Raw genomic sequence first — 15,460 nt, 5'->3', positions numbered from 1 at the left:
GACAGTTCAGTGGTGAAAGGTTTTCAAGGAAGCAAGCCAACTCAAGGCTACTTCATGGTCATCATGAGACATGCATTTTATGAATCTTAAGGATTCTGTGTCAGGACAGGAAAGCATCCTTCAGTGAACTCCCTACTGGGTTATAAATAACCTCACTACCAGGGGGGAAATCTATAGAGATAAGATGAGATTATTCTATTTACAGTTCCTCTTCCTTCCCATTTTAAAAAATGAGTTTATCTTTATTCAATAAGGAGTAACTTAAACACTGTGTAAAATGTCCTAGGGTAAGCCATTTGACCTAAGGCTAAGGAGCAGCAGCTGACTTGGCAACTGCCCAGCCCAAGACGGTTCTGATTTTAGAGTTCTGTTTCCTTTGCAAGAAAGTCTGGGATATGAAGCCAGGCAGAGGGGTTTTAAATGGGTGTGGGAGCCAGTGCAGCTGGGGGTTGTTAACAACAATTGGAGAATAACAACAACAACAAAAAAGGTAGCTGAGGGCTTCTTTCTGGTCAGAAAAGAGAATCTGTTTGAATAGAAAAAACTTGCTCACAACCCTGGGAAGGAAACTTTGTTTTATTTAAACAGGATGACATGTGAATCATTTTGGAAGAGAAGGAGGTATCCTAGGGGGAGCATCACTTAAGGGGTGGTTTATATTCCTTGTATTAACCAGGGAAGGTGCTGACTTAACCATCACTAAAAGGCAAGTCCTGCACTGGGGCTGAAAGCTGTCTCATGCAGTGCAGGGCCCTAAGCTGTAGCCCGGCTGCTCTTGTACCGCAGGTGAATTCGTGTGTTCTGGTGCATTCAGAGCAACTTTTCAGACAGTCTGGCCTCTGAGATTATGTACAAATCCATTCCAACTGTCCCCAGAAGGCCATTAACTGGTCTTCCTTGAGGAGCACATGAACAGGACGTCCCCACCTCATCCATTCTGCAGCACTGCGACAGGATCAGTAGTGTTGACCTTTTTTCACATCGTGCTGGTTGGTGTGCTGGGATGTGTTTGAAGTCATTTGGTGGAGAAGAATCCTACCGAATCCCCATGTCCATCTTTCATAGCTTAAACCCGTTCAGGAAGGCAGCTTGGCTTTAGGTGTTCTTAGCGTTTTCTGATGAAGGTCTTTTCATCACCTAGGCATTTCCAGGAGTCTTCGGATGTGAAGAGCTGACTCACTGGATAAGACCCTGATGCTGGGAAAGATTGGGGGCAGGAGGAGAAGGGGGTGACAGAGGACGAGATGGTTGGATGGCATCACTGACTCAATGGACATGAGTTTGAGCAAACTCCGGGAAATAGTGGAGGACAGGGAAGCCTAGCATGCTGCAGTTCATGGGGTTGCAAAGAGTCAGATGTGGCTGAGTGACTGAATAACACCACCATCCCTTGGGCTTTGGCCTTCTAAAACACAAAAGCTTTGTTCAAATCAGTAGTTGAGGTGTAAAGCCACAGTAGCATGATCCTTACCAAGAGGCCAGAGGCTTCTTTAAATGGAAATTAGCCTGAGCTTGACCACACCAAAAATGCTGTTTCAGATAGCACATTCTCAGGCTCAGACGTGCCACTCCAGGCAACTCATTAACCCTGCACGTTGCTGGAGTTCCTGGTCCCCTACATGTAATAATTACACATGGAAAACACCTGGTACTTGGCTATAGCATATGCCCAATTAACTGTATTATTATTAGAATCATTTTTAATGCTATTACCATAAAATGCAATTTTTTACTATAGAAGACGTTTTAGTCCCTAAAATCCAGAAATAAGTTATAGACTTCTTGGTGTCACCGGTGGTGAGAAATACAGCTCCTTTACTGAGGAGGACTTACATCTTTTTTTTCTTCTATGTAAATGAGTTTGTTACAGTACTGCTCGGGTCTTAGGTTTTGGTCTTCTGGCTGCAAGGCAAGTAGGATCTTATTTCCCTGGCCAGGGATCGAACCTGTACCCTCTGAACTGGAAGGCAGCATCTTAGCTGCTGGATGTGTGGTGAGAAGTAGGTTGCCCCTCCCCTCAGCTTCCTGAATCACCAGTTGCCTCTCTCGTGATAACCACTGTTGCTGGTTCCTCTGATGGTCTTCCAGAGAGATCTCATGTATTTACAAACGTGAGTCATCCATGGTGCCCTGTCATTTTCTTTCCCAGAAATGAGCAGTATCATCTTTTATCATCTTTCTTCACCTTGTCTTTTCTTTTAGATAAACTGTATATTTTCTAGAGTAGTGTTTTTTTCCAAACTGTAGCATGTCACACTAATGAGGTCTAATTTAGTGAGTCAAGAGGAGCAGAATCTTTTCACTGTAGCACATAGAATATAAAGAGCCCACGGAATAGAAAGAAACCACATACTCAGTGACAATGTAGGGGGCTTTTTTGTTTTGCTTTGGTTTTACTGTGGCTCCTGGCAAAACATTTGAAAAAACAATTAGTGTGGATGGTTCCATATCATCTCCATAGAGCTTTCTCTTTTTTAATTGTTGCATAGTATTCCATTGAATAGGGTACCATAGTTGTACATATATGCTGCCACCAAAAGACAACCGTGCTGTTAATATTTCCAGTTTCTTCCTAATTAAAATTAGTTCAGTGAATATCTGTGTAAAGATGTTATTTTATACATACAAAGGCATATCTGTACACTCAATACCTAAAAGTAGAATTGCTAGGTCAAAGTGTATGTCATTTTGATAAAAGGAGTCTATCCTTATTATTTGCAGATTCGTATTTGTGAATCTTCTTGCTTGATGAAATTTACTTCTAATTGAAAGACCAGTGCTCCCAGCACTTTCCCAGTCATTTGTGGACATGAGCAGAGTGGGGGAAAATTTGAGCCGGAAAAGTAGCAGAACTTACGGAGTCAGGAGATGACAACTGGTGAGAAGAGCACAGGGGACAGCATTGCTGTGAGGCTGAAAGCCAACGAAACTTGGGGGCAGGTCGTCCAGGGCCAAGAGAGTAATGAGCTTTTCTTGGCTAGTGTATTACTATAAAGAAATATTGCATAAAGTTAATTATCTATAAGAAGTATTTGTTACAGGGGCTTTGCTCGTAGCTCAGTCAGTAAAGAATGCGCCTGCACTGCGGAAATCGGCCTGCAATGCAGGAGAGCCGGGTTTGATTCCTGGGTCTGGAGGATCCCCTGGAGAAGGAAATGGCAACCCACTCCAGGATTCTTGCCTGGAGAATCCCATGGACAGAGGAACCTGGCGGGCTACCGTCCTTGGTGTCCCAAGAGTCAGACATAACTTAGCGACTAAACCACATGTAAGGTGTCTCTAAACAGAAAATACACATCAAATAAGGTTACTTCTTGAAAATGTTGTGACCAGAGGCTTGCAGGACCTTAACCTTGTATTTCCCTTGGGAGCAATGGCTCAGTGTTTGCTAATTCAGTGTTCATGGCAAGCTTACAGACCATAACTACCACAAATTATAAGAATGTATTTCCAAACGGTCATACCCCCACCATTATTCTATGAGAGTGTTAACTCCCTTCTCTGAGCCCCAGTTCACCATCCAGGCTTTGCTGAGTTCCGCCATGAAAAGCAATGCTTGGCAGATGAAAGACTGTCACTGTGAGTTCCTCTCCTGCCTCCCTGAAGTCCTCCAGCAAGAAATAATTTGTTAAATTATTATTAATAGTGTATTAAGTTATTGAGTTAAGATATACACTAAAGTAAATAAGATTTACAATTCCTGCTGAGTGTCTGAAGCTATCTTGAACTAGTAACTGATGTGAATTGTTGTTATTAAAAAGAGTGTGTTAGGGACTTCTCTGGTGGCCCAGTGGTTAAGACTCCATGCTTCTACTGCATGGGGCATAGATTCCATCCCTGGTCGGGTAACTAAGATTCCATATGCCACAAGGTCAGGCAAAAAAAAAGAAAGTGTCAGTAAATGCACCTCCTTTTTTTGTTTATTTGTGAAAAGAGTGAAGGAAGACTGAATTTCTAGATATTGAGTTAATTTAAGAACTCCTAAACTCTCTATCTAGATGCTTTATTAATAATGTTTCAATAGAAAAATATTTAATGTCTTCAATCATTATACCCAGTTTATCCTGCTTTGTAAGTCTCAATTTTTGCATTACATTTCCTTAAAGCAGGCTCTATTTTCAGAGAGAATAATGTAGTTTGAAATCATCAAAATTGTGCCTTAAAAAATAATGTGCTGTGTTTTTATCCTTTACTTTCATGATTAAATTAACTGTATTTCCATGTATTTTTTTCTTGGCTAATTCATGAGCAGTTACCACTGTAACATTTGGGGAATAAAGAGAGGTCACAGTGTTGGAAATACCTGAATTTTGTATTTAAATATAATTGCATTGGCACTACACTAGGGAAGTTTGGTAAGACTTGAATGCCTTTGCTCTATTAGGCAATTTAGAATATCCCAGACCTTGCTCTGGACGTCAGGCTTTTTGAAGTTCAAAGCAGATGTGTGAGGAAGGAAAAGCATCTGGTGGAGAGAGCTTGCTTCATTGCCTGACGCTGTTTTCTTGCACTTGTAGGCGGAGCGTCTGCAGAACAGGTTGGCAGGTTTGAGAACTAGTTAATGATGAAGGAGTGAGCCGCTATCTGAGGAGCTCAGAGCTGCCTCTCATGCCTCTGCCTTCGGCAAAGCCTTCAGAGTCAGGAGCGCGGAGCCCACAGTTGTGTCTCAGATCACACACTGTCTTCAGACCTAATTAGCTCAGAGAGAGAAGTGGATGGCTCAGGACCCAGAGGCTTGGTGTTGAGCGAGGCAGTTTTATTACCCAGGACTTGTGAAATTTTTGTAAAGTGCATCAAAGCTTTAAAAATGCCTTTAAAACAGCATAGAATTTTGAAAGTAAGTAGCTGAAGGGGACAGAGTTTTGTGTGTATCTCAGTATCTTTCTTTCTATAACTTTTAGATATAATTTCACATTTATGCAGACGTTTTGAGAATAGAACAGGGGACACCTGTGGTTTTGTAACCCACATTTGCTCTTTGTTTTCATTTCCCCCGTTTGTTTTTCCGTCTTTACTTCTCCCTTCCATCCCTCCCTCTTCCCTTTACACACACACACACACATTTAAACTGTACTTTCTTTTCTGAATGACTTGAGAGCAAGGTGAAGAGATTGAGTCTTTACTCTTAATACTTCAGTGCATGTTTCTGAAGAACAACAAGGTTCTTCTAAGTAATCATAGTATGGTTATCAAAATCCCAGAGTTTAGTATTGATACCACACTACTCTCTAATCCATAGTCCGTTTTCAAAGTCCATCACTTATCTCAGGAATGTCCCTTCAAACACCCCCACCCCTATCCAGGCTCCATCCCAGAAGGACACATTGCCTTTAGTTGTCGTATCGCCTTTGTCTTCTTTCTTTCTTTACTTTTGGACATGCGGCACAGCTCGTGGGATCTTTGTTCCCTGACCAGAATTGAACCTGGGCCCTTAGCAGTGAAAGCAGAGTCTTAACCCCTGGCCCACCAGGGAATTCCCTGGGATGCATTCGTCGCCTTTAAATGGGAACAGTTACTCAACTTTGTATTTTTTGACTTGGACATCTTTTGAAGAGTTCAGGCCAGTTTATTTATTAGTGTTCCTATATCGGATTTGTTTGGTGTTTCCCCCTGCGATTCTGAGTCTATGTTTTTGGTGGGAACACTGCAGAAGTGGCGGTGAGTCTCAGGGTGTCTGATCCGGAGACCCGTTGTGTTGATTCGCCCCTTACTGGATGATGTTAGCTTCCATCACTTGATTAAAGTGGGGTCCATTGGGTTTCTCCACAGTGAACTCACTTACCCTTTCCCCCTTTGTATTTCATAAGAATTTTCTGGAGAGATTCCATTGAGACTGTGTAAAAAGCATACTCCTTTTCAAATTTTCCTAGTTTTTGAAAGTGTGATGCTTTTCTAACTCTGTTATTTCTTCTGTATTTATTAGTTGGCATTCAGCTGCAAGGAAGTGCTTTCTCTTCTCCCCCATTTTACTTATTTCTATTTGTTTGTATTAGTTAGACAGGCTGGGACCTGGGACCTGGGACTAGTATGGGCTCATTGATTTAAATTTTGTTCAGTGACGATAATTCTTTACTGTTACTATTTATTCTGATACTTAGATTGACACAGATATGGTTGGATGTGGATATCCACAGGCTGATCCGTGGATCCTTTCTCAAGCCTTCATCATTCTTTGAGGACTTCCTTATCTTCTGGCACAAAAAGATATTCCAGATTCGTTTAATATTTTCTCTGCCCAGGCCCTGGAATCAACATTTCTCCAAGGAACCCTGGTTCCTTTTCATAGAGAATGGTATTTAAAAAACCTTGACGTAGGGAGTGTGTGTGTATGTGTGTTTTAAAGGAAACTACGTTATGGAATATTATGTTTACTAAATCATTGTATACTGTATGCATAAGTGTGTGTGCGTGTGTGCATGTGTGTGTGTTTAATGTTACAAGTTTCAAACAGAGGAGCATTTATTTTACATGTAATAATCATAAGTTTTGACAAGAAAGAAATACATTTTTCATTTCACAGTAAATGGCATTACACAGTTTTGAGTACTAAATCATCTTGACATTTATGAAGGAGCGAATGGAAAGTCGGGAGCCGAGCGTGTTGAATATAAAGCTATCTTTAACTGTTCTATTAAAAAGCAGAGATTTATTTTCCATCTGTGATCTGAATGTGCCTATTTGTATTCCCTTCCCTGGCAGTGGAATTTCTGTGGAGCCACACGACCGAGAGCATGTGTGTTGGATACATGTCTGCCCAGGATGGGAAGGCCAAGGTAAGAGGGGAGAGCTGGGTGGGAGAGGGTAGGAGGGGTGGAAGGGGAATGACCAGGAAGTCTTACAGACAGCCCGGGAACCTCTAACTGGCCAGGTGGACACAGGGAATTTTTTTTAGCTTCTCTTGGGTGGTAGCTCTGTGATCTTTATGAGAATCTGATAAAGAACAGTTACCAATCCCAAAGAAAAATAGCAGATCCTTTTTTGGTTTTGATGATGGAGCAGAGGAAATTAGGAAAAACCTTTTTTTTTTTTTTTCCACCTTGTTCTTCTTTGTCTGTTGTGAATAAGAAGAAACTGGGACTGGGGAAGAGAAAGTGGGTAATAGGTTGACGGGGCTGGGTGATTTTGCGGGGAGGATGGGAAGACCTAAAGGAAGCCGAGGCAAAGTCAGCCCAGCACCTGGACGCACCCTGCACGTGTGAGGGCAGAGGTGCCCACGTGTGTGCAAGGCTGCCTGCCTCATGTGCCAGGTGGTCTGACACACATCCCCAGGACAGGGTCAAAGGTCTGCGCCCGGTGCGCCGCGCGCCCCGCCCCACACGCCCCGTTCCCACCCCACCGTCCCACAGGGGTTACAGCGTCGCAGGAATGCCCACGCCGCTCCTCTTGAGTTGCCTGGCCTCCCCGCCCTCACAGCCGGTGAGCCTGGGAGTCAGAAGCATCATTTGTGGATTTATATTATACCGGCCTCCAGTTCTTGTTCATAAAAGTTTTTAGAAACAGCTGTGGCCTACGATGTTTGCTTGGTATTAAAGTACCTCAATTACAAAGCTGTGAAGCTGGGCAGCCTCTTTTCCAAAGGACATGATTTATTTTACACATTTCAATATGTAAGTAAGGAAACTTCTGGTGTAAACTGTTTGATATAGGTGGCATCATTAACAAATTAAGGTGACGTGTAAGAAAGAATAGTTTCTTGCTTCTTTGTCATGGAACACCCATCCAGGCGGGCCTCTGAATATTATCCAGAAAGCTGGTAGCATCACAGGGCTTTGTGAGGACAGCATGTGTTTGTGAAAATATTACAGAGATCACCTCCACCTTTGTCTCCTCATACAGTATTTGGATTGTATCCATATATTTATTTCATGTGAGTATGCAGGAAGATTGTTTTGTTCCATAGTAGAAAGAGAATTGAATTACAATGGCTCATTTAAAAAAGGTGATGAGTTTAGAGCAATGTTAAAATAATTTTCTGTGTTGATGGAAATGCTTTGTATTTATACTGTGCTGTCCAATAGGATAGTCACTAGATACAGATGGCCTTGAGCACTTGAATGTGGCTGGTGTGCTTGAGGAACAGAATTTAAAATTTTATGTAAATAGCCATGTGTGGCTAGTGGCTACCATATTGAACCAAATGGGTATAAAGAATGAATGGAAACTAGCACAGCATTATAAAGAAATTCTCTTCCAATTAAAAATAAATTAAAGGAAAAAATAATGAGTGGAGAAGTGACTTTAAATATTTTCAAACATTCAAAAAGAAAACATTCTTTTCTTCCCAATGGCAAAAACAGTTGTTATTATTATTATTATTTTATAATAAGCCTGGTAAGCCACACAAATCCTTAACTGGCTTGCAGCCAGTTAAGTTTCTCCTGCCCCTGACACGAATCTGAGCTAAGATTGCTTCTTAACAACATCAAGAACAACAACAAGAATACCTGGAAGAGGTGGACTTCAGGACTGAAGCCTGTCTGGTGGGGACAGTCATGTTATTAAGCCCTGTATGTGGGCTGTTATCCCTGTTATCCTGTTATAAGGTCCCTGTTGTCCCTGCTGGTGGCCCCCTGAAGACACCTTGAAACATGGGAGGAAACAGCATGGAGAGTCGTGCCTCATGCCCAGAGATATTTGGCTTCCCGTTGTATTGCGTGACATCTGGTGGACGTGGTTTTCATAATGTTGGTAAATTCTGCAGCTGGTGGTATTGATGGGCCAACAGATAGGGCTGCTGCACTCACCTCACTTGTAGGTCGTGTGTTTGGGCTTCCTTGCTGAGAGTTCATACCTCTACCTTCCTTCCTCCCGTGGCTGCAGATGCTTCCCTGCAACCCCCGAGCAAAAAACAAAGAAAAAACCCTGAAACACTAAAGCTTTGGTTGTTGAATTCTAGTGATCAAAAAAAAAAGCAAAAAACAAGCAAAGAAAGAAACCAACAAAACCCAAAAATATCTCTTCTGTCATAAAGCCTGGAATTTTATTGTATTGCAAGTATGACAAAGTTATAGATGAGAGGTTGAGCTCAAAAGAGAAAAGAGGAGCCATAGCAAAGTTTATATTCTTTTTAAGAGAGAAAGCCTTTGGCCTACCCACCCTGATTTCCTTATTTCTATGAAAGAATTATTGAATTAGTGGCATACCCACTCAGCATGATGACAGTTTGTGAAACATGCGTTCTGTATGTTGCAAACTGTGGTGGCAAAATGAGAAAGGAGGTATCTTTAAAAACTAAAACAATAGCCATAGTATTTTTTTTAATTTAAAAGCAACTTCTGAAAAAAAAAAATCTTTTTTTTAAATTTACTCTGCCTTCCAAAAATTGCCTTCTTTCTGCTTTTTACCAAACTTAGAAACTAAAATCATTTGGCCATTCAAACATTTTATATAAGCTAACTATATTTAATCCAAGTTAAGACCTTGACTTAAAGTTCACCCAAAATGGTACTGTTTAGAAAAGGCTGGAAAATAACTAATACCATTATAACCCGAATCCATATGTAATTTGAACAAATAGGAGTAAGTTCTTTTATAAGTTTCTTTTTTTAATAGAATGTTTTTGCAGTGATATACCTTAATTTAATTTCTAAATCCCTACTGTTGCATAAGTTAAAGAGATTTCTTTTTAATTGAACCAAAATTAGGGCATTGATACCAGTTGAATTTAAAGATCAAATTGCCAGTATCCTACCCAAGATAGCAGACAGTTAATGAATGGTTTTTCATAAACACCCAGTGTACATGGACTACTGTAATAAAAACAGCTGTTAAAATTGGCATGGAACTTATTCGGGAATAATAAGTAAAACCTAGGTTTTTTTACGATGTAGAGGTCATTTTTTTTTTAATAACATAGTGAAAATACTGTTATAAAAATTCATCCTTGAGGAGGAGCAAGCTATTTTATGGTCTTAAGGTGTTGCCCCAGGTCCTTATTAGTTTCAGGGGAAAATAATAAGTATATAATGGAAAAACCAGGCAACAACTTGACCACATGATCAAAATTAATGTCACCGCGAGGGACAGATGGACATCATGTGCCTCTGGATGTGAGAACCCGAGAAAGACCCAGCATCTCTTTCACAGTATCCCATCTGGAAGTGTACCACCTGAACCTAATCACAAGGAAACATTAGAGAAATCAAAAATAAAGATCATTTTTCAAAGAAATAAAAGGGGATTATATTCTTCAAAAATGTCAATGTTGTAGAAGACAAAGGCTGAGGAAATGTTCCAGATTAAATAATACTAAAGGGCAGTGACAACTAGCATATGCAGTAACTGATCCTATGCTGGACCCTGTATGGTAGGAGGAAAACGCTAAAAATGTATTCTTAGGTCAGTGAACAAAAGGGGACATAGGTAGTAGAAGATGTTATCATTTTAAAATATGTTTGTACTGTAGTGTGTAGCAAAACCCTTAGGGAATATAAACTCAAGTATTTAGGGGGTAAAGGGCCATAATTATACAATGTCTTCTCAGTGGTTCAGAAAATATTGTTATGGGGATGGATGGACAGACAGATGGGTGTGCGTTGCTCCGTTGCTCGGTCGTTTCCGACTCTTGAGTGATCCCGTTGACTGCAGCTCACTAGCCTCCTCTGTCCATGGGATTTTTTCCAGGCAGGAATGCATGTGTGGGTTGCCATTTCCTTCTCCAGGGTATCTTCCCCACCCAGGGGTCAAACCCACGTCTCTTGTATTAGCAGGTGGGTTCTTTACCACTGTGCCACTTGGGAAGCCCTGGATAGACAGCAGATCGCAAAGCAATGGAGTAAAATGTTAGCAATAGGTGAACCTGTGTGAAGGAGGTGTGGGTGTTCCTTGAACTGTTCTGTATATTTTTGAAATTATTTTCAAAAACAAAATTTAAAAAAAAATCACCCTTGGATATTATGGCACATTTGATCAGTATTGCAGTTGAACAAGTATCGGAATGGGTGCCGCGCTGGGCTGCCAGAGCCTGGGTCCACCTCCGCTTCTTGCAGGCTGTATGGCTCTGGATTTCAGAGGCCTCTCGAGTAAAATGAGAGTAAGAAAACCTGACTCTCCCCTAAGTCCTTCCTGGATCAGACTTGATAGGAACAAGGAAACAAAATCTTATCTGTCTGAATACAGATGAGTTAAGTCCTTTGTTTATTATGGATATTGTATATATTATGGCCCTTCATGCCTAGATACTTGTTTGCCATCTGCAAAATTCTAAATTCTACATTCCAGATTAATAAGCATATATGTTGCTATTCAGTTTTTGATAAAATTTTTGCAACCCCAAAGGTAGTATCTACTATGGTTTGTTTTTATGAAGATAGTTTCTGGGTCTTTAAAATAATCTCAGTAAATGTCTGTGTAGAAGTGATAGCACAGATAGATTTCTGAGAGTTTTTACTAGGCTTAACTTGCCTCTCAAGGAAAGGTATGGAGAAAGACTTAAATAAAAACCTGAGGTAATCAAGAGGGGGTGCTTCTAGGTGGCTCAGTGGTAAAAAATCCACCTGCCAATGCAGGAGACACAGGTTCGATCCCTGAGTCGGGAAGATCCCCTGGAAAAGGAAATGGCAAACTACTCCAGTATTCTCGCCTGGGAAATCCCATGAACAGAGGGGCCTGGTGGGCTACAGTCCATAGGGTTGCAAAAGTCAGATATGACTTAACGACTAAACAACAACACAAGAGGGAGTTACCAAGAGAAGTGAGAAAAAGACTTCCACTTCCAGTTAGGATGAAGAAAGTCAGAGGATACTGCTGCTCCTGCACTCAATAATGAGAGTGAGCTGGATACACGATAAAGTCATGGATTTTAAAAATTATCCAAAGAGCTGAGTATAGTAGAAAAATTTAAATGAACTAAACTTCAGAAAGAGATAAGACTTTCCTAGGCGAAAGAAAAGCTCCGACTGCTTCATTCCTGGCAGAGCAATAGGAGAGGGTTTTTAAAAGATGTCAGCAAGGCCATGTACAAAGAGGCAGTGTGATATAATAAGAGAACAGGCTTCAGAGTTAGCCAGAGGTGAATTTCACTCCTGAGGCTCCTGCTTTATAACCTGGGACAGGTTACAATGCTAACCCTTGGTTTCCTTATCTTTAAAATGGGACTATTACTGATGCTTTCCTAGTATTCTGAATATTAATTGAAAATGCAACCACAGGGCATATAATAGAGCTGTTTATACGTATGTTGTGCTGGGTAATGTGGTGCTGGTGGTGGGAGGACCAGGTGATGGCCAAAGTGGTGAGAGTCTCTCAGGGCTGGCGCCCTGCAGCTCCACAGCCTCGTTTACACTAACTGTGCTTCCAAAGGTACCATCCACATCTCCTGCCACAAGACTGATACCTCCTAGGTTTTCACGCTGATCCCCTGGTGGAGATGGTCGGGCTTATTCCTTTTTGACAAAACGTAATTCTATTGTAAACCAACTGACAAGTGAATTCAGAGATTCCAGAAGAGAAAAAAGAAAATTGTTTGAAGCTACAAGAATAGACACATACGTACACACACACCCAACCCTGCAATTCAGGCCAGTATGGTGGTAATGGACCCTTTTACAAAGCTTTCTGACTGGATGTCTACCAACTTGACAGCCTTACAAACTGAGGTTTTGAAATGAAACCTAAGTTGCCTGAAGCATTCCAGTTAAGCTCACCTAACTGAATAATTTTAACTTTAAAAGTAAGAGAAAAGAATATTCTTTACTGGCTACTGTTGAGTGCATCTTGGGCGAATGCAGACAACCTTCTCAGATTCCCCTGAGCTCTGGACAGTGGAACATCTTTAGGTAGGTTGACCATGAGTTCTCAAAAGGGACTTCAGTTCCATGGTAGTACCCAGTGACATTCAGCCACTGGGTGGATTTATTGGACCATATTTTAGATTTATGAAGAACCACTTAGATACAAGTTGGCCTTGGTCTAAGCCAAATATTAACTGCTTTTGATAGTCTAGTGCCCATATTACTCAACAGCTGAAGGAGTCTGATCCCTGGCAGGAAGCCATCTGCCCTGGGATGGTGTTAGGCGCCGCCAGCAAGCTCTGTAGTAGGAAACATCCCAGACAGCTACATTTGGCAAGTGCACTTATGGAGCAGAAGGAAAAGTGGCTAATCAGTGATTTTACTTGTACCTTCTAAGCTTGCCCAGAATTTCAAATATAGAAAGTTGTATTTCTTTTCCATGCTCTTAGGACTGCCAGGAGGATCCCATTGGGTCTATTTAGAAAGTCCTTTAAACAAACAGAAGACTGTAGAAGGTTGAATATGTGAAAAACAAACTTTAAGACAGTTTCCTCAGCCTCAAGTTTGCTTCTCAGAGTTGTTGTTAGCTTTATTTTTTTTCCCTAATTAGCCTTATGCCATCAGTTTCTTCCAAATGATTCATTTGACAAAGCTCCAAAGCAATAAATAGAATAAACACAAAGAGGGAATTTACCATGTTGGCAAGAGCATAAATCTGCTCAGAGTTATTAACCATATTTATCCAAATAAATCTCATTTTAATCGTGGTGTAGGGTTGGATCTCTGCAAAGATAAATATGTCTATTGCTTGGACTTGTAGACACTCCATGTTAGTTGCAAGTGGTGAGTAAACCTTTTTTGTTTTTTATTATAGCAGCATGGAAAATAATGAAAACATTAATTTCCCTGCCTCTATGCACGTGCACAGTCATCAGTTTACATAGTTCACATCAGGTGTGAACGCAACACTGGATCGTCACCTTGTTACCCTCTAGTACCCAACATTTTGGGTAAGTGTGTGCCTTCCCAGAGCAGACATGTGCCTGCTGTTTGCCCACAGGACAACACATAACTAAAACAGGCATTCGCGAGAATTGTTGGCCTTACTACTCACAGCAAGTGAGAAACGATTACAGGATGGTCTCTTCTTTCTCTTGGTTCAAAAGCAGTGGACAAATGATGAAAGAAATCCTTTCCTGTTTTTTTCAATCCTAAAACAAAAAAGGCCATAATCTTGGTCATGCCATTCTTATTTCATGTTATCTTCCTAAATTAAAGCGTGGCATTGGTTTCTTTGGTTGTAAATATTCAGTGTCAGCCGTTGGTTTTATGTTGTAAGAACTCTTGTTATTAAGAAGTTGAGTCGTGAGAGGAACTGAATTTACAGGCATGCAGTGTACTCAGAGGTTCTAATGGCCCTGCAGGACTGTGCATACATGGGCATTCATTCCATAGAGATGTCTTCTACGAGTGGCTCCACATTGAAGTTGAGGGTAAAACTTTGAGGCCAGATGGTTGTTTGGATATACTTTTTATCCTCACTGTCCCTCCTTCCCCGTAACCTGCAGATTTGAGCTCAAGGGCTAGCTTCAGCAACACATCGCTTTTTTTAAAAAGTTGAAAATATTACCTAAAATTTTTTTGAACTTATACAAAATAGAAATTTTGTATAAAAATTTTATGCAAGATTTAAATGTTTTAAGTTTTGTGTGAAAGTACAGTTTTCTTCCTCCCAACTCGTTTTCTCTTAAGAGTACGTTTAGCCACACTGGGACCCACTCCCTACATAGCCATGATTAGCTGGTCCCAAGTGGTGGCCACCCTGTCTGGTGGGGCCTGGACATTCCACTTTGCCAGTCCTATGCCTGGCCTGCTTCACTCACAGACATCAGAAACTGACCTGTGTTGTCGATTTTGAACCCTAAGTGAAGTCTAACTGCTAAAATACATTTTTATTTTAGTACCATTCATTCAAATAATATCGTTTCTGTCTTTTCTAAAGATTTCAACTTGGAGTGTCCATTCTGTCTAATCCTAACGATTAAAATTCTTCTCTGCTGATTATTATGTATAGTTTTTTATGTCTTGTAAGTAAAGCAGTGCTGTAAATTGGTGAAATTTTAACATTTTAGTAATAACTAATTGAGACATTTGGATATGGTTGAGCTACTCTCTCTATTTACATTCCTTTCAAATGCCTCTGTGGTCCATCTGGCAATTTACTTTTATGCTCTTGAGCTGTCATCACTGCGCTGTACATGTTTGGCCTGTCCTGTCTGCTGCAGTGTTGAAGAGATGAAAAGAAATGTAGAATGAGGGTTGTATTAACACTTTGTTATTAGGAGATGCTCAAAGTACTTGGAAACAGCTTTTTCTTCACTTGAAAATTAATTATATTTTAAATGTGCTTCCTATAAAGGATGAAAAACCCAATAATCCCCTGACTTCTTCCATTGATAGGTCTTGTATATATTATGGTAAAATTCTGAACAGTTAGAACCTGCCAACAGTTAGAACCTGCTCCGTTAAAGATGGAAGATCTTGGCAAAACAAGCTCTTACTAGGCCGTTAGTAATAAGCCCCAGTAGCCCCTGAATAAAACAGGCTTCCAACCCAAATTCCTATAAACTTGCAAAGCCAGTTCAGACAGGAAGGACCTGGTCTTTAATGTGATAACCTCTTAGGTACAAGTCCCTGAATCTTGCAATTTATGTTTTTGTTCAGTAGGC

The 15,460-nt window shown here is 40.7% G+C and overlaps 1 protein-coding gene across 4 annotated transcripts in view; it reads left to right on the top strand.

Moving 5' to 3' along the window:
• TASP1 (taspase 1) overlaps nucleotides 1-15,460 on the top strand; it is a 251,016-nt gene that overhangs the window by 208,882 nt on the left and 26,674 nt on the right. For all 4 annotated transcript variants that reach the window (XR_009689987.1, XM_061125956.1, XM_061125955.1 and 1 more), the window contains one exon: nucleotides 6,700-6,773. Coding sequence is in view for 3 of the 4 variants with exons in the window: in XM_061125956.1 (XP_060981939.1) it covers nucleotides 6,700-6,773 (74 nt within the window). In the remaining variant the exon portion in view is untranslated. Of the gene's footprint in view, nucleotides 1-6,699; nucleotides 6,774-15,460 lie in introns of those variants that run through there.

This window comes from Dama dama, chromosome 23 (genome assembly GCF_033118175.1).
Source record: "Dama dama isolate Ldn47 chromosome 23, ASM3311817v1, whole genome shotgun sequence".
Lineage (NCBI taxonomy): Eukaryota > Metazoa > Chordata > Mammalia > Artiodactyla > Cervidae > Dama > Dama dama.
The sequence above is the reverse complement of the archived record's forward strand: the minus strand, read 5'-3'. Positions and strand labels throughout refer to the sequence as shown.